The sequence below is a fragment of the Hemibagrus wyckioides genome, linkage group LG20 (genome assembly GCF_019097595.1).
Source record: "Hemibagrus wyckioides isolate EC202008001 linkage group LG20, SWU_Hwy_1.0, whole genome shotgun sequence".
NCBI classification, from domain to species: Eukaryota; Metazoa; Chordata; class Actinopteri; order Siluriformes; family Bagridae; genus Hemibagrus; species Hemibagrus wyckioides.
In genome coordinates this window covers 19,166,485-19,194,263 of record NC_080729.1, presented here as the reverse complement: position 1 = coordinate 19,194,263, position 27,779 = coordinate 19,166,485, and the positions used below count along the sequence as shown (strand labels likewise).

At 40.9% G+C, this 27,779-nt stretch overlaps 1 protein-coding gene across 4 annotated transcripts in view; it reads right to left on the bottom strand.

Moving 5' to 3' along the window:
* The window catches only part of fgf12a (fibroblast growth factor 12a), a 66,373-nt gene that overhangs the window by 18,099 nt on the left and 20,495 nt on the right, over positions 1–27,779 (bottom strand). For 2 of the 4 annotated variants that reach the window (XM_058372732.1, XM_058372731.1), the window contains exons 2-3: positions 12,056–12,166; positions 5,405–5,508 (exon numbers count right to left, since the gene is read on the bottom strand). In XM_058372732.1, coding sequence (XP_058228715.1) covers positions 5,405–5,508; positions 12,056–12,166 — 215 coding nt within the window. Of the gene's footprint in view, positions 1–5,404; positions 5,509–12,055; positions 12,167–13,492; positions 13,541–14,624; positions 15,860–27,779 lie in introns of those variants that run through there. The other 2 variants (XM_058372729.1, XM_058372730.1) reach the window with 2 other exon arrangements.

The following is a 27,779-nucleotide window of genomic DNA, read 5'->3' as shown; positions in this document are numbered from 1 at the left end:
TAAAATAACACAAACCATATAAACCAGTGTTACATGTTCTTACACGTCCACCATGAAGCTAGACTTAATAACAGTGAAGGAAAGATCTCTGTGAGAATCAATGATTCAAATGATTCAAATGATTCAAGTGATTCGGGTGATTCAAGTGATTCGGGTGATTCATTACACTTTAATTGAGCCTTAATGAAAGTAATAAAATGATGGAATGATTAAATTACACGGAAATAAAATGAAGAGAATCTGTTTTTGCTTTCCATCTTTCCACCAATCCATCTTTCTTTCTTTCTTTCTTTCTTTCAATATACAAATCCTACTCTCTTTCTTTTTGTTTTTTCTTTCCACCTTTTCACCCATCCATTCACACATTATCCATCCATCCATCCTTCTTTCTTTCTTTCTTTCTTTCTTTCTTTCTTTCTTTCTTTCTTTCTTTCTTTCTTTCAGTATTTAAATCCTTCTCTCTTTCTCTGTTTTTTCTTTCCATCTTTCCATTCATCCATTATCCAACCATCCATCCATCTACATCCATCCATCTTTCTTTCTTTCTTTCTTTCTTTCTTTCTTTCTTTCTTTCAGTATTTAAATCCTTCTCTCTTTCTCTGTTTTTTCTTTCCATCTTTCCATCCATCCATTCATCCATTATCCAACCATCCATCCATCTACATCCATCCATCCATCTGTTTCTTTCTTTCTTTCTTTCTTTCTTTCTTTCTTTCAGTCTCCGTTTCTCTGTTTTTTTCTTTCCATCTTTTCATACATCCAATCACCCAATCAACCATCCATCCATCCATCCATCCATCCATCCATCTTTCTTTCATTAAATTCTCACTCAATTCTTTCTCCTTTTCTCTGTTTTTTCCTTCTTATCTTTCTTTCTTTTTTCTTTCATCCTTCTCGATGTTTATTGTCTGTTATTTACTTTGGGTTTGAACTGGAATCTTGTGAAACTAACAAGAACTGGACCTCTTTTTCTTCTTACCCACTAGTGAAGTCTGGTATCAGACTGAAGAGAGACGGTCGATAATTTAGTCTCCACGTGTGAATATGTACAATCTGCTCTATTAAACTAGACAGAGTCGATTAGCATCACTGGTTAGCATCATTTCATCATAGCTAAGGAAATCGACTGACCGCTGGACTTCATTTGCAGTAACAGAACAATATTTTTCAATCCAGTGGTTTCTCCTGTCCATAAAGGCTTTAGTTAAAGAGCATTAAAAGCAATCTAACATCCATAAACATCTCCCAAAATCAAATCGCTGCCCAAGCAATAACGAGCGTGAGGCGTGTTTCAGCTGTCAAGCGCACAATAAGAGCCGAGGCTGTACTTCTGACTACTTCTGACTCAGAAAAAACCCAGCTAAGTGGCTCCTCATTAGCGTGAAGTGCCTCAGTCTCCTGCAACTCTGCCAAAAACTCCAACCAGCAGAACACACACTCAGTACTGCTAAGGCCAAACTTTTACTGAAGCACGTCGTAGTCCGCTAATCAAACGTCCAGCACTTTACAGTCTGGAATAAGAGAGGATTCGCTCCTGAAGACGGACGAATAAATACTAAGACGTCATTAGCATTGCCGTGTAGGACGCTCATTCATTCGGTCATCACGTCGTCCGTACGCGGCTAGTTTCAGTGTTATCCAGCGCTAATTAGTCATTGAAGAACCTTCGCTTTTTGTCTTACATTTGAAGTAAAACACCTCAGGAGGTTCTGCTGCTGGAAAATCATCAGTAGTAGCAGGAACTCATTAGCAGCTCGATTACATCACACTAATTCATTAACTTTTATTTATTCACTTTTTAATAAGAGTATAATACTGAACTTTTTATTTCTTACACATTATCATATTCACGTCTCTTCCTCAGTTTTTAGAATCCATTCATTCCATCCTGCTTTCCTCTCGTCCTTCCTTCCTTCCTTCCTTCATTGCATTCATTCCATCCTGCTTTCCTCTCATCCTTCCTTCCTTCCTTCCTTCTTTTCTTCCTTCCTTCATTTCATTCATTCCATCCTGCTTTCCTCTCGTCCTTCCTTCCTTCCTTCTGTCCTTCCTTTCTTCCTTCCTTCATTTCATTCATTCCATCCTGCTTTCATCTCGTCCTTCCTTCCTTAATTCTTTCCTTCCTTTCTTCCTTCCTTCATTCATTCCATTCTGCTTTCCTCTCGTCTTCCTTCCTTCCTTCCGTCCTTCCTTTTCTTCTTTCCTTCCATTCTGCTGTTCCTACTTTTCTGTCTTCCTTTCTTTTTTCCTTCCTTCCTTCCATCCTTCCTTTTTACTTTCCTTTATTCCCTCCATCCTTCCTGCCCAATTAGTTAATTTCCATTTCTGCCTCCATTTCTTCCTTCCTTTCAGTCTTCCTTCCCACTTTCTTTTCTTCCATCCTCCCTCCTTCCCTCCCTCCCTCCCTCCCATCCATCCTACCTTCATTCCTTCTGTTATTCTTTTCTTTCCTTTCTTTCTTTCCTTCCTTCCTCCTTTCTTACCTACCTTCCTTCCTTTCTTCCTGCTTTCTTTCCTTTCTTGCATCCTTCTGTCCTGCCCTCATTCTTCTCTTTTTGCCTTCCTTCCTTTCTTCCTTCCATCCTTTGATCTTTCCTTTTTTCCCCTTTATTTCCTCTGAGCTTCGTGTCTAATCATTTATTTTCCTGTAAGAGAACAACACTGGTTGTTTTATTCCCCACAGATTGTCATATTCACTTCTCCTTTTTCACTTTTTTGTTAAATCGTTTCTCCTGGACTCTCGAGCCCCGTCTCTTCTGTCCGAGACGAAATGTGTAGAAATTTACCACCTTCTGAAGTTACAGTTACATGCTCTCCATTCTCATCCGGACCCCGTAACATATTTCTCTTCTCTTCCATCTTCACAATCACGGATCAATCTTGACAAAAGCGTATCCGATAGCGACTTCATTAGGTGACCGTGATGGATTGGCGTTCCCGGGATGGTTTAGACACGCGGTTTACTCCCCATATTGATCAAAGCGTTAAATCCATAGCAACCCGGCAGCTACGGGAAATGAAATTACTCTGCTTCTCTCAGATAGTCTTTAACAGGATTAAAGAGTTTTGTGACTGACCATTATATAAGTCGGCGATGGCCGTAGCTCACTGTGACACGCTCCCGAGTTTCGACGTGCGGAAGGAAGAGAGCACGTATGCCTGTCATCCACCATAACTCAGCCAGAGCCCACAGGGATAGAGCTGGCAGAGGAGCGTTAACCCGTGATTTACCCAGACTGCACTGCTTGCTGCAGCAGAACTCGAGGGCACTCTTCCTTCCTTCCTTCCTGCCCTCATTGTTCCCTTTTTGCCTCCATTTCATCCTGTCTTCCTTCCTTCCTTCCTGCCCTCATTGTTCCCCTTCTGCCTCCATTTCATCCTGTCTTCCTTCCTTCCTGCTTTCTTTGCTTCCCCTTTCATCCTTCCTTCCTTCCTTCCTTCCTTCTCTTTTTCTTTTTTTTATGCCTTCCTTCATTCCTTTTTTCCTCCCATCCTCTCTCCCTCATCCTTCCTTCCTTCTCTTTTTCTTTCTTTTCTGCCTTCCTTCATTCCTTCTTTCCTTCCTTTCTTCCTACTCTTGTTCCTTGCATCCTTCCTTCTGTCCTGCCCTTATTCAACCCTTTAAGCCTCTGTTCCTTCCTTTAATCCTCCCTTCCTCCCTTATTTCCTTCCTGGTTCTTTCCTCTATTCCATCCTTCCTTCCTTCCTGCTTTCTTTCCTTCTTTCCCTCCTTCCTTCCTTCCTTCCTTCCTGCCCTCATTGTTCCCTTTCTGCCTCCATTTCTTCCTGTCTTCCTTCCTTCCTTTCATCTTTCCTCCCTGCTTTCTTTCCTTCCTCTCTCCCTCCCTCCAATCCTTCCTTCCTTCCTTCTCTTATTTTTTCCTTTCTGCCTCCTTTTCTCCCTGTCTTCCTTCCTTTATTTCATCCTTCCTTCCTGCTTTCTTTCCTTCCCCTCTCATCCTTCCTTCCTTCTCTTTTTCTTTCCTTTCTGCCTTCCTTCATCCCTTCCTTTCTTCCTACTTTCATTCCTTGCATCCTTCCCTCTGTCCTGCCCTTATTCTTCCCTTTAAGCCTCTATTCTTTCCTGACTTCCTGCCTTTAATCCTTCCTTCCTCCCTTATTTCCTTCCTGGTTTCTTTCCTCCATTCCATCCTTCCTTCCTTCCTGCTTTCTTTCCTTCTTTCCATCCTTCCTTCCTTCCTGCCCTCATTGTCCCCTTTCTGCCTCCATTTCTTTCTGTCTTCCTTTCATCTTTCCTTCCTGCTTTCTTTCTTTCCTTCCTCTCTCCCTCCCCCATCCTTCCTTCCTTCCCTTAGTTCTTCCTTTCTGCCTCCATTTCTTCCTGTCTTCCTTCCTTCCATTCATCCTTCCTTCCTGCTTTCTTTCTTTTCTCTCACCCTCTCATCCTTCCTTCCTTCCTTCCTTCCCTTTTTCTTTCCTTTCTGCCTTCCTTCATTCCTTTTTTCCTTCCTTTCTCGCTCCCTCTCATACTTCCTTCCTTCCTTCTTTCTCTTTTTCTTTCCCTTTTGCCTTCCTCCATTCCTTGCATCCTTCCTTCTGTCCTGCCCTTATTCTTCCTTCCTTCTTTCTTTAAGCCTCTATTCCTTCCTGTTTTCCTTCCTTTAATCCTTCCTTCCTTATTTATTTATTTATTTCCTTCCTGCTTTCTATCCTCCATTCCATACTTCCTTCCTTCCTGCTTTTTTTCTGTCCCTCTATCCTTCCTTCCAGCCCTCATTCTTCCCATTCTGCCTCCATTCCTTCCTTCCTTCCTTCCTTCCTTCCTCGTTCCCATCCTTTCTTCTGTTATTCTTTCCTTTCTGCCTTCCTTCATTCCTTCTTCTTTTTCCTTCCTCACTTCCTTCCTTCCTTCCTTCCTTCCCTAATTTGTCCCTTTCTGCCTCCATTTCTTCTTGTCTTCTTTCTTTCCTCACTTTGTTCATTTTTTCATTCAACTCATCCCAAGAATATTGGGCACAAAGCAGGAATACACTCTGGACATGACACCAGTCCATCACAGGGCATCATGCACAGCTATGGGGAATTCTGCACAGCTAATCCAGCATGTTTTTGGGATAAAGAGGAAACTGGAGAACCCTGAGGAGAACCAGCAAATCAAAATCAGGGGTGATTCTCTAATACAAATCCTTTCACCTTTAATCCAGAACCAGAGGACACTGACCTAAAGGACACTGACCTAACCGTGACGCACCAGTGTAGGATTATATATAAACTTCGCTTATGCTAATGAGATTCTGGGTATGCTAATAGCAAAGGAATGAATGCAGGGAAGGGGAGGTTAGCGAGGATGCGCACTCATCGGATGAATAATCAGGTGCTGTAGACTTACAAGCTTATAAATAATTCACATGCAGGTGGACCAAGGAGAAGGAGCAACACTCACCGAGCTGTAGAGGAAGCCTTCTCCATTCATGCCAATGTAGAAGCCAGCCTTCACGCCCTGGATGGCTACCACCCTTAGTCCGACCGGGATGAGGTTAAAAAGGGCTAGAAACGCAAACAGCAGGTGGGACATTAGATAATTAAGTGCTAGATGGAGTTCCTGGAAATAAAATGAAATGACACACGGCTGACTCAGCAAGTTCTAATACAACACTGATACAAACATTTATCTTGGGAAGTTGGGAAGCTGTGATAAGTTATTGCTGGATCAGATAAGTCGCCCTGAATGAGTGCCAACTTGCACTTGTCCCCCCGAGGTGATTCAATCTCATCTGATAGCGATCCATTTCTGTTGGATCAGGACATAAATTGGCCTTAACAGGATATTATATCCTCAAAACACATCAATAACTCCCAGCAAGAAAGATTTTATTAAAATGGAGTTAGCTCAGTCAAAGAAAACATCATCACTGGAGTTTTAGTGACAGATTCGTTTTCTCTGATATTAAACTCATGAGAACTCCAGATTAGGGTGAGGGGCGTGGTCAGAGTTCATACCTTTTGTCTTGTGTGGTCAGATGGATTAAGTCTTAAGAAAAGTGATGAGTGTGAAGCGTTTCTCACGCTCTAACCCGAACATTAATGTTTTATATGAAATGACTAAAGCAGGGTTTTAAGCAAGATTTTCAAACACACATACTCCTTTATTCTGCGTTCCTTCCATCCTTCCTTCCTTCCTACACTCACTCTTCTTGCCTTTCTGCCTTGGATTTCCTTCCTTCATTCCTTCCACCCTTCTTTCCTTCCTGCTTTCCTTCCTTCTTTCCTTTCTTCTGACCTTCCCTCATTCTTTCATTTCTGCCTCCCTTCCTTTCTGTCTTTTATCTTTCCTTTCATCCTCCCTTTTTCCCTTCCTGCTTTCTTTACTTCCCTCTATCCTCCTTTCTTTCCTGCCTTTATTCTTCCCTTTCTGCCTCCATTCCTTCCTTCTTTCCTACCTTCCTTGCATCATTCCTCCTTTCCTTTCTTTCAACTTTCTTTCATTCCCTGCCTCCTTCCTTCTGCCATGCCCTGATTCTTCCCTTTGTACCTGAATTCTTTCCTGTCTTCCTTCCTTCCATTCTCTCTCCTTCCCTTCCATCCTTCCTTCCTTCCTTCCTTCCTTCCTTCCTTCCTACACTAATTCTTCTTGCCTTTCTGCCTTGGTCTTCCTTCCTTCATTCCTTCCACCCTTCTTTCCTTCCTGCTTTCGTTCCTTCTTTCCTTCCTTCTGTCCTCCCCTCATTCTTACATTTCTGCCCCCCTTCCTTCCTGTCTTTTATCTTTCCATTCATCCTCCCATTTTCCCTTCCTGCTTTCTTTCCTTCTTTTCATCCTTCCTCCCTTCCTTTCTTCCTACTTTCTTTCATTCCCTGCCTCCTTCCTTCTGTCCTGCCCTGATTCTTCCCTTTGTACCTGAATTCCTTCCTGTCTTCCTTCCTTCCTTTCACCCTTCCTTCCTTCTTTCCTCCTTTCTTTTCTTCCTTCCTTCCTTCCCTTCTGCCTCTCTTCCTTCCTGTCTTCTTTCCTTCCTCACTGTGTTCATTCCTTCATTCATCTTCATGATCTAAAGTTTATCCCAAGAATATTGGGCACAAACCAGAAATACACTCTGGACATGACACCAGTCCATCACAGGGCATCATGCACAGCTATGGGGAATTTTGCGCAGCTAATCCACCAGCATGTTTTTGGGATAAAGACAAAACTGGAGAACCCTGAGGAGAACCAGCAAAACATGGACAATAAATCAAAATCAGGAGTGATTCTTTAATACAAATCCTTTCACCTTTAAATCCAAAGCCATTGTTTAATCCAAAGGGATTTACAAATAAGGCATTATGCCACCCTTGTGTACAGATTAGCAGTTAAATTATTATTCTCTTTGGGAAGTAAACTCACAAACCAGCACCTATTTGAGAGTCTCGACTCTGACAAGACAGTTTTTATCCTTCAGAAGTTCTCTACTTTTTTAGTCCAAGGTGATTTTCTAAAGGAGAATCTGCACTTAATGATGGAAGGATGCTCAGTGCAGCTCAATTGCTCTGCAGCGACAAGGGCATCAGCAGGTAAGTCCATGCAGGAGGGCTTCTGGAAAATTCCGCATGCACTGTATATGCCTTGATTAAAAAAAAAAGCTATCATGGTGGAAAGCATTACCCTTAAATTGAAGATTGGTTACTTCTCAGGTTTTTGTAATTAGTGCTGAGAAACACAATCTACGCTTGTCAAATTGGGTTAGGACACCATCCCATAAATCTGCAGCTTTCTGATGATATTTTGGGAAAGAAAAAACCTCCTCAGTACAGATATTTAACTCGGCTCAGCTTCAGACGATCCCATACACTGGGAAACGGTCTCAACTCAGGATGGGATAACCGTAATTTATTCTGACAAATCTGTTAGTAAGACAGCTCTCAAGTAAAAAAAGAATAAAATAGCTGGTGGCAGCTGCCTCGCCTCTTCAAAGAGACAGTCCATCCTCAAACTTTGCCTCCCTGCTGGATCTTATCCGTCCTGTCCAGACTCACAATCAGCAAAGCAGACTTGGCTGGGGACCAGGCGAAACTTATATTAGTCGTGATTAATGACCGCAAACCTCTACAGTTCCATTAGCAGGGCAGTCAAGGTCACTGAATTGCTGGCATCAAAGGCAGATTGTGGAGCATTTAGTAACAGCTATAGGGTGTTTTTTTATTACATTTTCTGCCTGGGCTGAATCAGACACAAACAGTGGTAAGCACAATTTCTAATATTTGCCTAATCTATAGCAATTCTGTCAAACTGTTAAATATCCCCTGGGTCTGGTTAGAGGTATCACTGGGATCTGTGTATAAGGAATATAGATTGATCTGGACCACCAACATTCAATAAATCTAGCCAAGAAGGTGTCTCTTTCTCCCTGTCAATCATGTTTCCTGTCAAATCAGAAACCCTATGTAGTGTGCTTTATTTGGTTGTGTTTATTGCTGACCTTCCTGACTCCTGACACTTCTGACCCTCTCTACAAGAGTCTGGGCGGTGGAGGAATGACCCACCTAGATAGCTTTCTCCAATCATATCCCAGTAAATCAGGAAGGATGGAGGCTAGCATATTCTTCCTTTGAGAGATATTAGCCAGGCAGTGCCTTCTTTCAACCTGCATACATGACATCCAGGATTGTCAGTCTCTCTTTCAGACAAAACAAAGAATTTTTCTTTCTTGGACTCCTGGTTAGAGGTGGCTAGGATGTCCTAAGGAGCCAAACTCTGCTCCTTCCAGTGACAAAGCTAATGCTGTTCTGCTGCACCACTCGGAAGACCAAAATGGACCACCAACTGGGGTCACCATGTAATGAGTACTAATTTAATTCCATCACACATGGTTTATTTCCTCAATCATGTAAATGCATTCTACACGGTAGTTGCGAAGTCATGCTTTACAAATACAAAGGTCATCACCTTTGTATTGTCCTAATGAACAACTCTGGAATGACTCAAGCTGTTGGATTATCCTCTCCATTTTTCTCTCTCTCTCTGAGCCTTTTATTAGGTTTTCTTTTTGCTTCATTCTTATTACACATTAGTCTCCCAGAATCATTAGCTCTAGACTTGTTAAAAAGCCATAGTTTGCTACCATATGAGTCACCATAGACGGCTTTATATAATAAAGCTTCATTTTTCGATGGTTGTTGACACTGTTTCTTAACCAGAGTTATTATGCATCCTCTCTCTCTACATGACACTAATTGGCTAAATCTCTCTGTTTTGCCCGATTCCGCATTTGTTTTCGTGAACATACAAGCTAAGGTCTTGTCTCATGCTAACAGGCAATGCAAATAACCCAATCAGGGCAGCCGATTGAAACCAGAATGCATGTTTTAGGGAGAGTCCCCCGAAAATTCTGCCCTTGCATTAAACAATTTAGTTTCTTTCAGTGTTATTTAGACAATGATTTGCTTTCAAGATCTGATTTTCATTTAAAGTGCCAGCAATGCCAAGAAGGGCATTGCACATATAGTATGCAGAACGCATTGCTGCCCCTGAACTGCTGACTGCTCTGACAGAAAGGCCATTTGAAAATTCATTACTTTTCTCATCATCACAATCAAGGGTTCAAGAGGTCAATCATTTCAAGGTGGAAGTAATCTATAGCTCTGCTTATCCATTTCGACGGTCAACATTGCTCCTTGGCCATGAATGGCCAAGTTTGTCCAGATTTGATTCTGCCTGCCTCGTTCTCTTACGCTCTACAGCAAGGCTCCTTGTATTAGAATTATTCATAGTACAAATGGGTTGGGATATTTTTGGGTTTTGCTGGATGAATTATTTACTTTTCTCTCCTAGCTATGCGACTGTCTGACAGGTGAAGGTTCACGGTTCAGGAGATCTAAAGAATAGTCGGAGGATATTCCACCACCATTTCCCTGTAGGACAAGCTTCATATATCTTCACTTGTCAGCTCATTCCTTCTTTTTGTTATCTATTGATCCAATAGGTTCCTCAACAAATTTAACCAATAAATAATTAAAGATATATCTTTCAGATTCGACCACCATCTAAATTTCAACCATTTTCTCACCCATTTTATAGTGTTTTTCATTTTTTAAGATACTGAAGCTGTAGTTTAGTGGTTAGCACCTCCAGGGTTGGGGGTTCAATTCCCATGTATGCCCTGCAGAGTTTCTATGTTCTCCCTGTGATTTAAGGCTTTCCTCTGGGAACTCTGGTTTCCTCCCCAGTCCTAAGTCATGTGTTATAGCCTAATTGGCCTCTTTAAATTGTCTGTGGATGGTGTGATTGTGCCCTGCAATGGTTACCTGGAGCAAAGCCTTGAACTAGGCAAACATGCTAACCTCCAAACCACTATGGCCCCTGCAGTGTCACGCTCTACTTTGCACCAGAGCAGCAGAGATTGCTTGGGTGAAAGTACTGTTCATTTGTTGTCGTTCTGGTCCCATAGAGGGAAGGCTGCTTTGAAATAGCAACAGAGACGGAGATGAATCCTCAACAGTCCCAATGTTCTCGCTGTGAAGGTTGTGCCTTCTCTGCGTTCCTGAGGGAATCCACATCCTCTTACTGTTGTAACTAAGATTAATAGTCTGCTCTTCATTAGAAGAACCATGTCTAACATATAGGCAGGTTTTTCTCTTCCAAATAACATCCCAAAAGACCCATTTTTTAACGCTCTCCATCTATTTCTGCCATATGGTACTTCCTTAGAGGATGCTTCCATGAGGAAATGGTCGCTTTGTGCATGTCTGTATCGCCCTCTTTGAGGCTCTTTGAGGTGAGAGTCCTCGGAGAAAGAATGACTCATCTTTCAGAATGGAGAGTTGAGTGAATACTTTCATCGAGTCTGTTTTTTCCACTCAACTCAGTATATAATGGAAAATTGCACACAGCATGCTTCATGTTCAACTTACCTGCTTTCACATTTACTAACTCTCCAATCAAAGACAAGCACTCAACAACTCCCTAATCTCATAGCTATTATCTTCTAATTAATCTACAACTTATACAGTTGTACACAGCTGGAACTTAAAACCAGACGACTACAAACCAGCTAGTTGTGATATAAAATGTGACAACTAAATATCTAATTTATTAATAGTGAAGAAAGAGTTTCAACTGAATAACGTTCTCCTTGGTTCATGCTGTATTTCCTCCAAAAACCCAAACAGAAAAAGTTCATTCAGTATCATTCATCCAAACTAGAAGAAAAAATGATCTGTCATCTGTCCATGGACAATTTGGTGTTTAGACTTTATCTACTACAGCAGAACCTCGGAATAGGAATTTTAATTCGTTCTGGGGGCAAGTTCTTAATTTGTATTGTGAAACGAATTTTCTCATAAGAAATAATGTAATGTAATGCAGATAATCTGTTCCAGCCACACAAAAATATGAGCAATATTCCCAATATGAAGCGTATGTAAACTGTATGGCTGCTTACAAAGTACTGACCCCAGCCAAGCATTCCACGTCAAGGCTCCTCACAGGAAGTCGTGCCACCAAGCTTGGGCTAAAAATAGAACAGACCGCCCACACCACCAATCTGTCAACAAAAAAATGCCCGGAAAATCACCTAGCTTTTGAATGCATGCCGAAGGCAACGTTGGTATCGTGGGCTGACTCTTTCCAAACAGCTTTCGCTGACTAAAAAAAAAATTCGTGAAAACTTTGTAAACTCGCTTCAGTTGGCTTTGCTTGACCTTTCACTAACACTAACATGTTTTGAATGGCTCCTGGACGTATGCGCAACGTCCGGTTCGGTTCGCTTCATTTGTATGCCTAAAATGCTTAGTAGGCAGATGCAAATTTCTTGCAACATTTTCATTCTTAAGGCGAAAATTCGGAAGGGAGGACATTCGTATACCGAGGTTCCACTGTTTCTCTACCAAAGGTGTTTGGGATGAAAATATTTGATCTCCTTAATAGATTTGTTAAGAGATAATACTCTGATAGTCAAAAATTTAAACATTATATTTATATTTGTAGATCAGGTTATTAGCATAAAACAATTGACATTTGATGAACCAATTGGTTCCTAGAACTCCAAGTTTAAATGTGTATCAAAGGATCCTACTGGTGCACCCAGATGTGACTGATACCCGAGAAAGGTTGTACTCACTGTAGTCGCTGTTCTCGTCCTTGCTTCCATCAATGGTTCCGTCCGGCTGCATCTGCAGGTAGAAGCCCTGCTGGCTGAACAGCCGGGTCACAATCCCTTTCAGCTGCGGCTCTGTAGAGACAAAATAAAAGAGACGCACCCCGAGACAAAGCAATGTTTAACGTCAGACTCGGCTAAAATGCACATCACATCACGGTTTATGTGAAAAGGAGAGTTTGAAGTGTGCGGGCTTGCTTTCCGTGACTAAATACGGGAATATCGTTGTATTTCTCTGGGTATTCCCTAATCAGGGCCTTGTTTGTCATTGGTTAAGGATACTAGGAGAACACCAGCTGCAACAACTTGGTGTTTCCTGATGGAGATGACTGGGAGGTGTGATTAAAATGGTTGAGCCGGGGAGTGAAAGGGGTTTGTGAGGAGTGAAAGGTATCATGGGAGTGACTCGGCAGGCATGAAGACGGAGAAGTCTCATCGCCTTAGAGGATGGTCAAGATCAGAGGAATTTGAGGAGGAGAAAAAAAAAATTCAGCTCAGCCATTCATCACTGACTCCATCTATCCGGTGGAGACGGAGACGTGTTGGAACAGGTGGAAAGGGCTATCAATCACTTCAATGAGCCCATCAGGAGTGGCAATGAAACCACTATTCCATAAATAAAAGGCACCTCTGAGGAAATGACCCTAACCTGAGGACAGAGTGACAGTCTTTGGGGTGTTTGTGTTTGTGTGCATGTGAGTGATTCTAATCTATGGTTTTGTGGCATGTGTGAACTGTGCATCATGTCTTAATATTTAATAGAGCCCTATTGCATGAACAGACACTTATATTCGGGTACAACATGGTGACAGATGGTGTTATGATTATGAAATGGCGAATGATCACCTGCACTACTGAAGTCACCAAAAAACATGACAACATCAGCACACGGCACATTCCCCACTGGGAAGCCCTTACGGCGAGATACTCTTTACAAAAAAGATGACGTTACGGAAATGCAGGACAGAACATACCAGAACCAGAGGGCGAATGAAACCAAACGAAAATAAATAAATAACGAAGGAGAAGTGGCACACAGAAAAGATGGAGGAAAAAGGGGGAACAGTCGACTTTCGAACAAATAAATAAATAAATAAATACATAAATAAGAGTGGAGGGAGGGAGGAGAGAGGGGAGAGGTTGTAAAAAAAAAAAAAGCGGGAGAAGGAGACGAGGACGAGGTCCAGACAAACAAGGAGCAAGAAACTGAGAGACAGACAGGGACACGGACAGGGACGAGAGGAAGGAATAAAAACACTCGACCAGACAGCTGGATTCGTTATAAGACAAGCGCTAGCCCCCTCCCTCCCCAGCGCAAAAAAAGGATCGACAACGACATGAGCTCGAAATGAAGTGGTGACCAGAAAGACAAAGCACACTGATGGAGGCTGAGGTACTGACCTAGCCTGATGCCCTTACGGGACACCTGTGGAGGTTTCGAGGGCGCATCTTACAGGGAGAAGGAAAAACAACATTGCATTTTTTTACACAGAGAATCTCCAGCAACAGCTGTTCTTTTCTTTCTTAATAAAAAATGCAACCTGCAATATGTGTTGAGTTTTGGGGTAGGTAGAGGTAGTTCTGCCTCTCTCTCTCTCTCTCTCTCTCTCTGCACAGCTTAAGTTGTGGTACATAATAAGATGTAATTGATATTTGAGGAAGGCGAAGACAACCGGTACGTTTCTTCCCTCCCCTTTCCCACCGCCGCACCTTTACATGCATCGTGCCATTTATTTTTTCCCTGTGCAAAGAAAAAAAAAAGACGATGGCGTGGCTCGGTGGGCAGTGAGACCATGAGACCATGAGACCATGCTCATCGATGCAACTGATCGCAGAATCCCTCCCCACACTGCAGTAAGGCGCTCTGTCGCTCTCTCTCTCTCTCTCTCTCTCTCTCTCTCTGTGATAAACATTTACCATTAAAACGTTTCATCTAAGGGAGCCTTGGTGCACTGCGGTGCCACTCTGCCTGGCTGTTTTCAAAATAGCACTGTTGCACTATTTAAAACAGCATCTGTGCAAACTTTATGTGGCGGCTTTTTGCATGGGATTTACAAAAGAGCACAAAGAGGGCAGGCGACGCATGCACAGCTTCCTCAGAGATCCAGCAGATGGGATCTATTGCATCGAGACATAACGTACAATGCATTACTGTATATTTAAAATATATATATATATACATATATTTATAATAATATTGCATCCATGCACAAATGTATGTTTTTCAATTATAATGCAGTAATGATTCAACACCAATATTACAAATGCATTATTAGAAGAAGTGATCATTAATAAGACACAAATCTGTGCATTTATTGCATCCAATACAGATAAACCTGTCCTATCTATTTTTGCATCAGTAAAGCATGCATATATATATTTTTTTGTACTAGCACGTGCGTTTGTGGATCTCGTGCTGGAAATACGCAACACGTGATTTCCTAAACAGGTGGATCTTTTTTTTTCACCCCGACCTTGTTCTTCTCTTTCGCATAACCAAAAATGCATCATATAAATAACACCGAAGACCGACCTGGTCGCCGGCGCACGGGTCTTTTCTTGCCGCTGCAGCAGCGCACTTTACCGAAGACGCCGAGGAAATGGCGCTCGCACAGGGAGCGCGGGTCTTTGCTGGGGCTCGCGCGCCGCTTGGACGCCGAAACCCGGTCGCTGTTTGACTCGCGCGCCTGGCGCTTCTGGCGGATCAGGGAGCTCGCGATCGCGGCCATTGTCTCTCTCTCTTTCAATCTCTCTCCTCTCTCTTTCTCTGTCACCCACCTTTTCACGCTCCTCTACCCTTTTCCTCCGAGTCGGTACGGGATGCAGCTGTTAACGCGATACCGGTGCAAAAAAATAAAATAAAATAAATCGCAGCTGCCGTCGGTATTAACCAAATGTCATTGTTGTTTCTGTTTGTTTGTTTTTTTGTTGTTGTTTTTTTGTGTCTGAGAGAGAGAGAGAGAAATTAAAAATCTTTTTAAACAGCTACACTTGCATGCTCCGGTCTCATGCAATGTGCATGTGCAATTTTCCGGTTAAACATTTGCTATTTTTTTTCTCTCTATGTGAAGAAAATGAAAATCAATCAATCAGTGCTGTAAAGATTTTAAAGAAAGAAGGAAAGAAAGAGAGAAGGCACGCGCCAGGTTCAGGTGATCCAGGTGGATACCGAAGCTCAAAAATACCCCCCCGAAAACGTGTTTCTACATCCTCCAAAAAAGCTCAGGATCAGATGAAGAGAAGATGACCTGACGGTGGTCCTCCTTTATAAAGGATGGAGATGAAGATCAGCTATCCACAGGAGAAAATATTTCTGAAGATGAGAAGGTGCGAGTGTGGATAAGAGCTGGTTTAAGTGTGGTCTCCTGCACAGTAACAGTGGAGATGTGAGGGCTTTCACTGAGTCTGCGCTCTCTCTCTCTCTCTCTCTCTCTCTCTCTCTCTTTTCTTTCCAGACAGACAAGCGGTTGTGCGACGCTCCTCACTCTCCCTTACGCAACCATACGTGAGCGAGATTTGGATGAGGGGGCAGACAGAGAAAGAGGGAGGATGGAGAGAATGAAGGAAACATAAATAGAGGTAGATAGGCATAAGGAGAGAGAGAGAGATGGGGACAGGGAGAGTCTAACAGGGATGTACAGTGTCTCATGAATTATCCTCAAGTCTAATCCATGATTGACGTAAGCGACACTATAACAACGGAAATCCATTATGCAAAAAGAAAAATGCATACATTCTTCAAACTGACTGGTCGGAGATGGAGAGAGACAGAGAAAGAAAGAGAGAATATTCAAGCTATGCTGGTGGCCAGCTCCGCATTTAAGAGCAGAGCTCACAATCCTGTCATTCCTCCATCCATCGAACCATCCATCAATCTACCTGCATCCGGTGGAGAGGTAATTTAATCTCCCAGCTGATTAGCTGATTCAGCAAGATTGCTTATTCATTCCTCCATCAACACCGAATACATTTACTGTGCTTACATAAAAATATAAGTCATCCCTTTCTTGCCTTTTTCTGTCCATTCATCTATCCATCCACCCATCCATCTATCCAGCCATCCAGCCAACACATGCATCAGATGGTGTATGATTAATTCTCTGAGCTACTTTGTAGATTTTCTAGAATTGTATCAATTAATTCTTAAAGAGCCTTCAATCCATCTTTACTAATATTAAAAAAATGACATTAGTGTCATACACTTATCTATCCATCCATCCTTCTTACATATCATGCTTCCATCCATCCATCCATCTATCCATCCTGCTAGAATACCATGCTTTCATCCATCTTTTGATCCATCCATCCATCCATCCATCAATTCATCCATCCATATTTCTGTTCATCCATCTAGAATACCATGTTTCCATCCATACCATGTTTCCATTCCATCATCCATCCATTCATCCATCTAGAATACCATGTTTCCATCCATCCACTGATCCATCCATTGATCTATCCATCAATCCATCCATCTAGAATACCATGCTTCCATCCATCCTTCTAGAATACCATGATTTCGTCCATCTATTGATCCATCCATCCATCCATACTTCTAGAATACCATGCTTCCATCCATCCATTGATCTATCCACCCATCCATCCATTGATCTAGAATAACATGCTTAAATCCATCCATCCATCTATTCATACATCTATCCATCCATCTAGAATACCATGCTTCCATCCATCCATCCATCATCCATCTAGAATACCAAGCTTCTGTCCATCCATCAATCCATCCATTGATATATCCTTCCATCTAGAATCATCTATCCATCCATCTTGAATCATCTTTTGATCTATCCATCCATCTAGAATACCATGCTTCCATCTATCCATTCATCCACCCATCCACCCATCCATCTAGAATACCAAGCTTCTGTCCACCCATCAATCCATCCATTGATCTATCCATCCATCTAGAATACCATGCTTTCATCCATCCTTTCATCCATCCTTTCATCCATCCTTTCATCCATCTATCTATCCATCCATCCATCTAAACATACAACACCACTATTTATCCATCCATCTATCTACTCACCCAATCACCCTTTCACCCATCCATCTACCTATGTACAAATAAATCCATGCATCCATCCCTCCATCATTCTATAAAACCGTCTGCTTCCACCAGTCCACCCATCGAGCAGCATCCCGTCGATCCTGAATCCATTAACAGATCCACTGGTTACTATGGAGACTATAAAGACTATCAGTGTTTGGAAACACATGGAGGATTTCTCTCATGAATGACTTTTATCTGCCGTGGGATTCTGCAAAGCTGCTCGCTATTTGCTGAATCATGTAATTACACAGAGTGGAACAAATTCTTTATTGGTCCTCGTAAGACAGCGGCAATATCCCTGCAACTCCCTCCAGTGTTGGGAAATAAACTTACACCATTTTGGCCACAAGTGCAGAGCATTCAAAAAACAATGTTCAGCCTGAGATTAATGTATTTGGACACACTAGCATGAAGTCAAGTGTGGAAAACAACATCGCATTAACTTAAGGAATGTCTTATATTAGGAAATAGATGATGGAGGTCATGTTAATATCAGCCTGTAGGTCCAGACAGTAATGGAGGTGATGAGGCCAGCGTTTGTGCTCAGCCTTGCTGGAGGAGAAGGTGAAAAAGGACACAAAGTAATTGGATATTATCATTTTTATCCCATAATTCTTTCTAAAAAAATCAGAGGGTGGGAAAAAGTGGAAAATGATGGTCCTAGCAAGAGAAAAAAGTCTTTATGACATTTAATTAGATATGGGTCCAGAATCTGCTGTTCTCTCTGCTTGAGGAATAATCTCAGGGTTCTAAAAGATTTGGAGTTAACCTTATTACTGAACATCAGTCCCTGTAGAAGGGCAAGAAAGAAAGCACCCGAGAGACGGGGTGAGGCATTTCGAGGCAGTTCGGGAAGACTTTGAAATGGAAAAGAGTCGCTCACCTCAGCAAAGTGTGAAACTGGGACTGGGAATTGATGACTACAAAAAATATCCTGGACTGAATGGAAGTGTGCAGCCATTTTGTTTGAAATAAAAAAAAAATTAAAAAAAATACAAATCTCTGAATATAAACCATCAACACCACTGTTTTGTTTGAGAGCCCTCATACTCATCTAAAAAAAAAAAAACCCTGACTTTTGGTGACAATTCATGGGAGGTTCCCCGAGAACTTCCCCAAGGTACAAATGATGTAAAAGTTCTCATCAAGGTACGGCGCTGATCCGATCCCTAAGGTCCAATTACGTTCTTTTAATGAGCGGCGTTCTACATTCGGTTTCCCCGGGTAATAAAGTACGGCGCTCTTAAGAACTCGTGTGTGTTGTACCTTGAAATGTACAGATAATTCTTTCTGAGCAGGTGGGTGGAGCTTAGTGCTGTCAATCATATCCAATTTCTCTTCATATTAATTTGTCTGTCTGTCTATCTATCTATCTATCTGTCTATCTGTCTGTCTGTCTGTCTGTCTGTCTGTCTGTCAATCAATCAATCAATCAATCAATCAATCAATCTATCTATCTATCTATCTATCTATCTATCTATCTATCTATCTATCTATCTATCTATCTATCTATCTATCTATCTATCTATCTATCTATCTATTTTCTGTACCTCTAAACCTACACAGGGTCAAAATCTGTAGTCTATCACAGGGCACAGTTACACACACACACACACAACATAGACAATTTTGCGATGATTATCAGCCTACAACACATGTCTTAGGACTGGCGGAGAAAACCTGGAGGAAACGCCCATAGCACTGGGGGGAAAATATACACACACACACACACACGAACACCTTGGACAATTTAAAGATGACAATCATCCTGGCAGAGGAAACCTGGAGGAAACACCCAAAGCCCTGGGAGAACATGCAAACTCCACACACACACACACACACACACAAACACACACAAACACACACACACACACACAGGGCAACAGGTGAGAATCCAAACCCCAACCCCAGAAGTGCAAGGCAAATATGCTAACCACTATATATGCATAAGGCGAGGCGAAAATGCCTAAGCCGCCGTGACATCCCATAATATCCCCCCATTCATTTTTTTAAAAAATCAACACAGCAGCGATGAAGTCAAGTTTAACAGACTGGTAATCAATTCTACACTATCTCTCAAGATGCTCAACACACAGCTTTAGGAGTGTTTATTCTGTCTCAGCAGGGTTTTTTTTTACACACACACACACACACACATATTCGGCAACGAGCATAATAAAAGCAGAGTAATGCGAACCTCATAAAGTTCCTTATGATAAAAAAAAAAAAAGAATGAAGGCTTTAAATTACACACTCTGATTGTTAAACCATGTCCTGGTTCATCTTTTGTTAAAATGTAAGGCTAATATTGACTTAATGTCGTTAAAAAATAAAAAAAAACATTATGATAACGATGTAATGATAAAAATGTGATATATTAGTATCTGTCCATCACAGTGCTGTTGAATTCTGGGTTGTGATTGGTCAGAAGAGTATACCGGATACGGTGCAGCCCAAATCATAGGTTTATATGTTATGTTTCTATGGTAACACTGACATTATATACATGGTTTAAAAAAAAGTTTTGGGACACCCCTCCAGATCATTGAGTTCAGTTGTTGTTTTTCAGGGGTTGGGCTCCGCCCCTTAGTTCCAGTGAAAGGAACTCTTAATGCTTCAGCTTCATACCAAGACATTTTGGACAATTTCATGTTTGGGGATGACCCCTTCCTGTTCCAACATGACTGCACACCAGTGACCAAAGCAAGGTCCATAAAGACATGGATGAGTGAGTTTGGTGTGGAGGAACTTGACTGGCCTGCACAGAGTCCTGACCTCAACCCCATAGAACACCTTTGGGATGAATTAGAGTGGAGACTGTGAGCCAGACCTTCTCGTCCAACATCAGTGCCTGACCTCACAAATGCGCTTCTAGAGGAACGGTCAAAAATTCCCATAAACACACTCCTAAACCTTGTGGAAAGCCTTCCCAGAAGAGTTGAAGCTGTTATAGCTGCAAAGGGCGGGACAACTCCATATTACATTCATGTGCATGTAAAGACAGACGTCCCAAAACGGTTGGCAATATAGTTAATATCTATAGTTATAGGCACGGAGCAGCATTACTGTAAAAACTATGAAAACCCCAGCACTCGTTTGATTAAAAGCGCACTGCATGATGGGACTTCTGAAAAAGAGGATAGTCGATTAAAGAGGTTCTTTCATACAGCTTTGTGAGATTGCTGACACTCCGTGGGAGGATCACGTGGCTCGCACATGAAGAGCAGCTCAGCTCCACGTGCCAGAGCCGCATTAAACATTCACGTGGTTTTGGCAGGAAGCGCCCATCGCGTATAATGTGGGAATCTAAGTCCTGTCCCAGCTTTCACTGACGCTTTTCACATCTTTTTCGCTTTACATCAACACGGCTTTTTGTGTGATGTAATTGAGACCCAAGCTGACAAGAGAGACCGAGCTGTACCCTAAAGCCAGATCTGTCTTCATTTCCTCTGCTGCTGCATTCAGAAAGTTTTCGTTTAATATGGTGAAAGCCTGCGAGAGGACATTTTCTTCATCAAAGGCGGCAGAGTCGCATATTTTACATTAATAAATTATTGTTTGTGGATTTAATTATAAGAAATGCTTATGCATGAGACAGGATGATGCTGGTAGAGTTTATTTCCTGCCAAGAGGAAGCAGTGGGATTCAGTGTCATTACTGGTTGACTGTTTAAATGTAAATAATAAATAAATAAATAAATAAATAAATAAATAAATAAATAAATAAATAAATAAAATAAAATAAAATTTAATTTAAATTAATTACATTAAATAAATAATGGGTATTTCAACTGATAGACATTTTATAAAATACTTGAAATGTAGCTAATATACATAATTATACATAATTATGTTCAGAATATACATAACTTTGCTTTTATTTTATTTTATTTTTTAGCTTTTTTTACCTAAGCTAGGAAAATCTATCCATAACCGTGATTAGCCATAACATAAATAGCACTGATTTCTCGTTATGACCAAACCTGACGAGGGTTGTGATTATTATTAGGTAGCAAATGTAGACGGTAACGGTCAGTTCTTGACGTTGATGTGTTGAAATCAGGAAAAATGGGCAAGTGAAAAGCTCTGGGTGATTTAACAAGGGTCAAATTGCGATGGCTAGAACACTGGGAGCATCAAAGCGTTTCCATAACAGCAAGACTCCAAAACTTGTGAGGTGTTCCTGATACACTGTGGTTAGTACCTATAAAAGGTGCTCCAAAGGAAGAACCAGTGGCAGGATCATCAGCATTTAAGACTCATTGATCCACATGGGGATTGAATTCTAGCCCGTCTGGTCTGATTCCAGTGAAGAGCTTCTTTACTAATAAAAAGGTTCCTGATACACTGAACAACTGGTTCAGGAATGCTTTGAGGAACATGAGGAATTCCCCTGATTTGTGGGATGTGCTAAATGAACAAGGCAGATCCATAGAATTCCACCTCACAACTTCAAGGATCTTCTGCTCATGTCATGGAGTCCAGGCCTCGATGCATCAGAGCTGTTTAACGGCACTAGTGGAAGCTATATGTGAGACATTGTAATATAATGTTAAGTTTGCTTTATGCTAAAGTACTGTAGTAGTGTTAATAGGCGTAGCTTTGACTCCATATATAAGACAACTCACTGAGGACAAAACTATTGAACATTTTCTTTTTATTTTTGTGCACAGAAGTAGTTTTATGGCAGCAAAGAGAGGTTAGGGTTACTCATATATTCTCCCAAGTTTAGCTTGTTAGCAAACTGACTAGAGTTTAGAGTAAAAATCCTGTCAGAAATCCTGTCAAAGTAGCTCAGGTTAGCTAGTCTCACAGTGTAGAAGAGTGACAATTTATGGAAATTACTCCGAATCCTGTCAGATTAGCTCATCTTAGTTAGTTTCATCATGTTAGAAGTAAACATTACCTGTTACTGAAATGATTTCTCACTGTCAGATTGAGGTTAGCTATTTTAAAAGCATTAGCAGTGACAGTTTTTTACTATTTATGGAAAAATCAGCTCAAAAATCCTGTCAGATTAGCTCATGTTTGCTAGCTTCATAGCACCTGAGTGAAAATCGTTCATATATATGGAAAGAAACATCAGAAATCTTGTCAGATAGGCTCATTTTCCTTAGTTTTATGGCACACAAGTGGGATTTGTTAAAATTACTTTTAAAATCCTGTCAGAAATCTTGCTGAAAAGCTTTTGTTAGTTAGTTTCACAATGTTAACAGTGAATATTATGATTACTGTTATCAATCAACTGATAAATCCTGTCAGATTAGCTCATCTTAACTAGTTTCACAGCGTACGAGTAAAATTTTTTCCCATTATCGTAGCTTAGAACTAGTCTAGAGTGCAATGAAATTCTATGTGTCCTGATCTTTATAGAGTTTCTCCAAACAACTCTCTTCTTCTTCTTTGGGCTTTTCCCTTCAGGGGTCGCCACAGTGAATCATCTCTCTCCACCTATCTTCTCCATCCTCAACACTTACACCCACTAACTTCATATCCTCATTTATTCCATCCATATACCTCCTCTTTGCCTCCTGCCTGGCAGCTCCATGTCCAACATTCTCCTACCGATATACTCACTCTCCCTCCTCTGGACATGTCCAAACCATCTTAATCTGGCCTCCCTAACTTTGTCCCCCAAACGTCCAACATGAGCCGTCCCTCTGATGTACTCGTTCCTAATCCTGTCCGATCGTGTCACTCCCAAAGAGAACCTCAACATCTTCAGCTCTGCTACCGCCAGCTCTGACTCCTGTCTCTTCCTCAGTGATACTGTCTCTAAACCATACAGCATGGCCGGTCTCACCACTGTCTTGTACACCTTCCCCTTGATTCTCGACGACATTTTTCTTACACAGAACTCCCGACACCTTTCTCCACCCATTCCAACCTGCCTGCACTCGCTTCTTTACCTCTTTCCCACACTCTCCATTAATCTGGACTGTTGACCCCAAGTACCTGTACCTTCTTCACCTCTTCACCCTGTAATCTTACTGTTCCAACTCCCTCCCTTTCAATTTCTCCAAACAACTATTACAATAAATAATAAACACTTCAAACTGGGAGGTTCAAGTATTCAGCTACTAAACTGGAATGGGAAAATTTGCATCCCGGAAGATGATAGGCTGTTATATTTCATGATGTAATAATGTGTTCAACACTAAGATAGGTTTTTCTTAATGAAATTTTTATTACTTTCTGTTGTTGTTGTTGTTTTAAACACTGCAGCAAAACCCTCGTTCAGCTTGGAGGGCAGCATCAACACCTTCTTTTCCTTTTTTCTTTTAAATTCTGCTTAGTCTGCAGACTGGAATTAATTCCCTTGCAAAGATTAAATAACAATAATAAATTATACATTTAAAGTGACTGAAACGGACTATAATAAGAAGCGGTGTGCCATATGGCGCTCTGGGCATTTGCATAATATTCCCATCTGAATTAAAGTTGAATGATTTTTATTTAAATTGCTTCCTGACATATTTCAAGATTCAGACAGCAGCAACGGGGGCATGGGAATGACAAAAAGGCACTCCGGGTAAGTCAAGCACAAATATTAAATGAGCAAATCACAATATCTGCCCGATTGGTTTATCTTGGGCATAGCCGATAATAAGCTTTTGTGTGTAAACAAGGCTTCTCTAATTCGCCTACTCTAGGTTGCCTGTGGTTGTGAATGAAAGTGTGAATATGTGTGTGGTGTCCTGTGATGTTCTGGCATCCTGCCCAGGGTATATTCCCATCTCACACCCAGCGTTCCTGGGATAGACTCCAGTTGCAGTGGCCAGGATAAGATGAATGAATGCTAATCATGACGATCATCACAGACACATGAGTGGGATAGACTGTGAACGTTAATTAATTAGCCAGTTTACAAATAGTGAAGAATAGTTGTATTAAAACAAACCGATTTATATAAGTACACATGTATTAGTTTTTTTTTTTTCCCAACATGAAGATATTTGGCTCTTGGTTTTATTCACATTTTAAGTAGAAGCTTTAACCAATAGCAAAAATGCTGCATCTTATCAGCAGAATGTAGAGAATAGTATTTATGTTAATGATGATTATTTATGTTAATGACGATACATTCTGTGTTTATTACATTAAAATATTATACAGCTGAATACTGGCACATCTCAAGCTGACGTGTTCAGGACACATACATGCTCCATTTCTTAGGATCTACTGCCACCTAGTGGTCATGTCACAATACAGCACTCTAGCGCTTCTCTCCAGTCATTCAGTCATCGTCATAAGTATTAGAGAGTATTAAAAGGAACACACACGCATGCTCGCGCATACACACAATACACAAGTTTAAACAAATGATCAAAGAGTTTAATAAGGACAATAATAATAATAATAATAATAATAATAATACAGTGACATTTATATTACAAGAGTGAGAGAGACAAAGGGAGAGAGAGAGGGAGAGAGAAAGGGGGGCAGAGGGGGAGAGAGAGAGAGAGAGAGAAACAGAGAGAGGGAGGGGGGGCAGAGGGAGAGAGAGAGAGAGAGAGATGGAGGGAGAGATAGGGGAAAGAGGGGGGAGAGAGAGAGAGAGAGAGAGAGACAAAGGGCGAGAGAGAGGGAGAGAGAGATAGAGAGAGAAACAGAGAGAGAGGGGGGCAAAGGGAGAGAGAGAGATGGAGGGAGAGATAGGGGAAAGAGGGGGGAGAGAGAGAGAGAGACAAAGGGCGTGAGAGAGGGAGAGAGAGACAGAGAGAGAGGGGGGCAAAGGGAGAGAGAGAAAGAGAGAGAGACACACAAGAGAGAGAGAGAGATGGAGGGAGAGATAGGGGGAAAGAGGGGGGGAGATGGAGGGAGAGATAGGGGGAGGGGGGAGTCAAATGGCGAGAGAGAGGGAGAGAGCGTCAGTGGGAGAGAGAGACAGGGAGGGAGAGAGTGAGAGAGAGGGGGGGGGCGACAGCAGGAGAGAGAGACAGGGAGGGGAAGAGAGAGAGGGAGAGAGCGACAGAGGGAGAGAGAGAGAGTGACAGTGGGAGAGAGAGACAGGGAGGGAGAGACAGAGAGGGAGAGAGAGAGAGTATATACAAGAAGTTTATTCTAATACAGTTACCTAGACTCCAGGTTCCCAGCCCCGGTCCTGGAGAACCCCCAGTTCTACACATTTTAACACAGAGGTATTGTTAATTACTTTATTAATTGGAACTGGTGTGTTGGGAGCATGGAGAACGCGCTAATGAACAGAACAGGGGGTTCTCCAGGATAAACATTGGGAACCTTGTGACCTGCAGCTCAGGCATTTTCAGTGCTGAGATTATACTGAGTAATGCAGACAGATAGCTGTGTTAGCGCTTTGTCTACCTCAGAGATTCACTGCATAAACACACAAGCTGTAGACCACACCATCAGGACAGCATGGCTTCATTTTATGTTTATTATCAAAAGTGTTATGGGTTTACCTGATATGACATCAATACTGTGATAGATCAATTACATAACAGCTAGCATTCTAATACAATGGCTGCTAATTAAGCTTGCTTTATGCTAAAATTCTGTAGTACTGCTAGTAGGTATGTCTTTGACTCCATATATAAGACAAATCATTGAAGACAAACCTATCAAACATTTTTATTTTTTAATTTTGGTGCTCAAAAGTAGTTTAATAGCAGCAAACAATGGTTAGGGTTACTTAGGTTAGCTAGGTTCACAGTGTAAAGAGTTACAATTTATGGAAATGACTTCAAATCCCGTCAGATTAGCTCAATTTAGTTAGCTTAATCATGTCAGAAGTAAACATTACCTATTATGGAAATGACTTCTCACAGAAATCCTGTCAGATTAGCTCAGATTAGCTATTTTTTATAGCATTAGCAGTGACAATTTTTTACTATTTATGGGAAAAGGGTTAAAATCACCTGTCATGTTTGCTAGCTTTATAGCACATGAGTGAAAATCATTAAATGTAAGGAAAAAACATCAGAAATCTTGTCAGATTAGCTCGTACTTCTACAAGTGAAAAAGTACCATTTGTTAAAATTACTTAAAGTTCCTCTCAGAAAACCTGTTGAAAAGCTTTTGTTAGCTAGGTTTACAGTGTTAATAGTAAATATTGTGATTATTATTAGCAATCCCTTGAGAAATACTGTCAGATTAGCTCATTTTAGCTAGTTTCACAGTGATGAGTAAAACCATTCCTATTATCTTAGCTTATAGCTGTCTATTAATGCACTGAATAAACCTAAAGATCCTCTCAGAAAACTTGCTAAAAAGCTTTTGCTTGTTAGTTTCACAGAGTAAACAGGGAATATTGTGATTATTATTATTATTATTATTATTATTATTATTATTATTATTATCAATCCCCTGAGAAATCCTGTCAAATTAGCTCATCTACAAACCAACTAGTTTCATAGCATGTGAGTAGATTTTTGTCCCGTTAGCTTATAGCTATATAGAATGCAATTACATTTTTGGCTATAACCTAAAGATCCTTCTAGAAATCCTAAAGAATTAGAACATTTAGCTAGCTGGCTAGCATAAAGACTGAAGATTATGACAAATTAGGAGGTTGGGTTTGAAATTCCTCTCAGCAGAAAATATGTTAGCTCATGCTAGAGTTAAAATGCAGTTACATTAGCTTTGTTAGCTAGTTGACAGGGTGAGAACTGTTAACATTTGAACATGGTGTTTTAATCCTCTCAGCACTCCTGGCAGGTTAGCTCATGTCAGCTAGGTTAGCTGTCTAACTTAATTCGTCTTGATGAATTAGCCGATTTGAACACGATAGTTTGCATTTTGATTGACAACTTCAAATGTTCATGAAAATCCTCTCAAAAATCAGGCATGGTCAGCTCATCTAAGCTAGCTCAACATTAGCTAGTTTACAAGTGGTAACTAGCTAGGAAAGTGGCGAATATTTATAATATTATTATTTAAAGCCCTTTGACAATCCTGTCAGGTCAGCTTATGCTAGTTAGCTAGAAAGTGTTTCAAAAATTAAATATGACAGATAAAATGCCGTTCTGATTCTTTAAGTCAACTGCAGTTGGCTAAAGTTTTATAAATGTAAAAAAATATATATCCTGTCAAATTCTGTTAGCATAGGTTATATCAACTAGATACTGTGGCTAGTCTTAGCAATGATTAGAAGCATGTATATAACATGTGTGAGCTCATGTTGCTAGATTAGTATTAGCAGTAAAATTATAATATAATTAAAAAGTCCTCTCAGAAATCATGTCATGCTAGTTTATGCTAGTTTAAGTCTTGGTTATAAGGATTATAAATATATATGAATGTGTCAGTGTTAAAGAATTCTCTCAGAAATCCTATGATGTTAGCTTATGTCAGCTAACTAACTGATTTATAATTCCTCTGAGAAATCCATTCAAATTAGCTCATGTCAGCTAGCTTGCTATTATTAGCAGTCAATATCATGAATATATGGTTAGCTAGCTTGTCTTAGTAAAGAAACCTCTATGCATGCTTTTAAAAATCCTCTCAGAATTCTTCGTTTGCTGATATTGCTAGACTACAGCAATATACAGCAGCAAAATTATGAATAGAATTAAACATTCCTCTAAGAAAGGTTAGCTAGCTAGCTAGTTTTAGTAATGTAATGTGTATACTTCTGTAAAGCTGCTTTGAGACAATG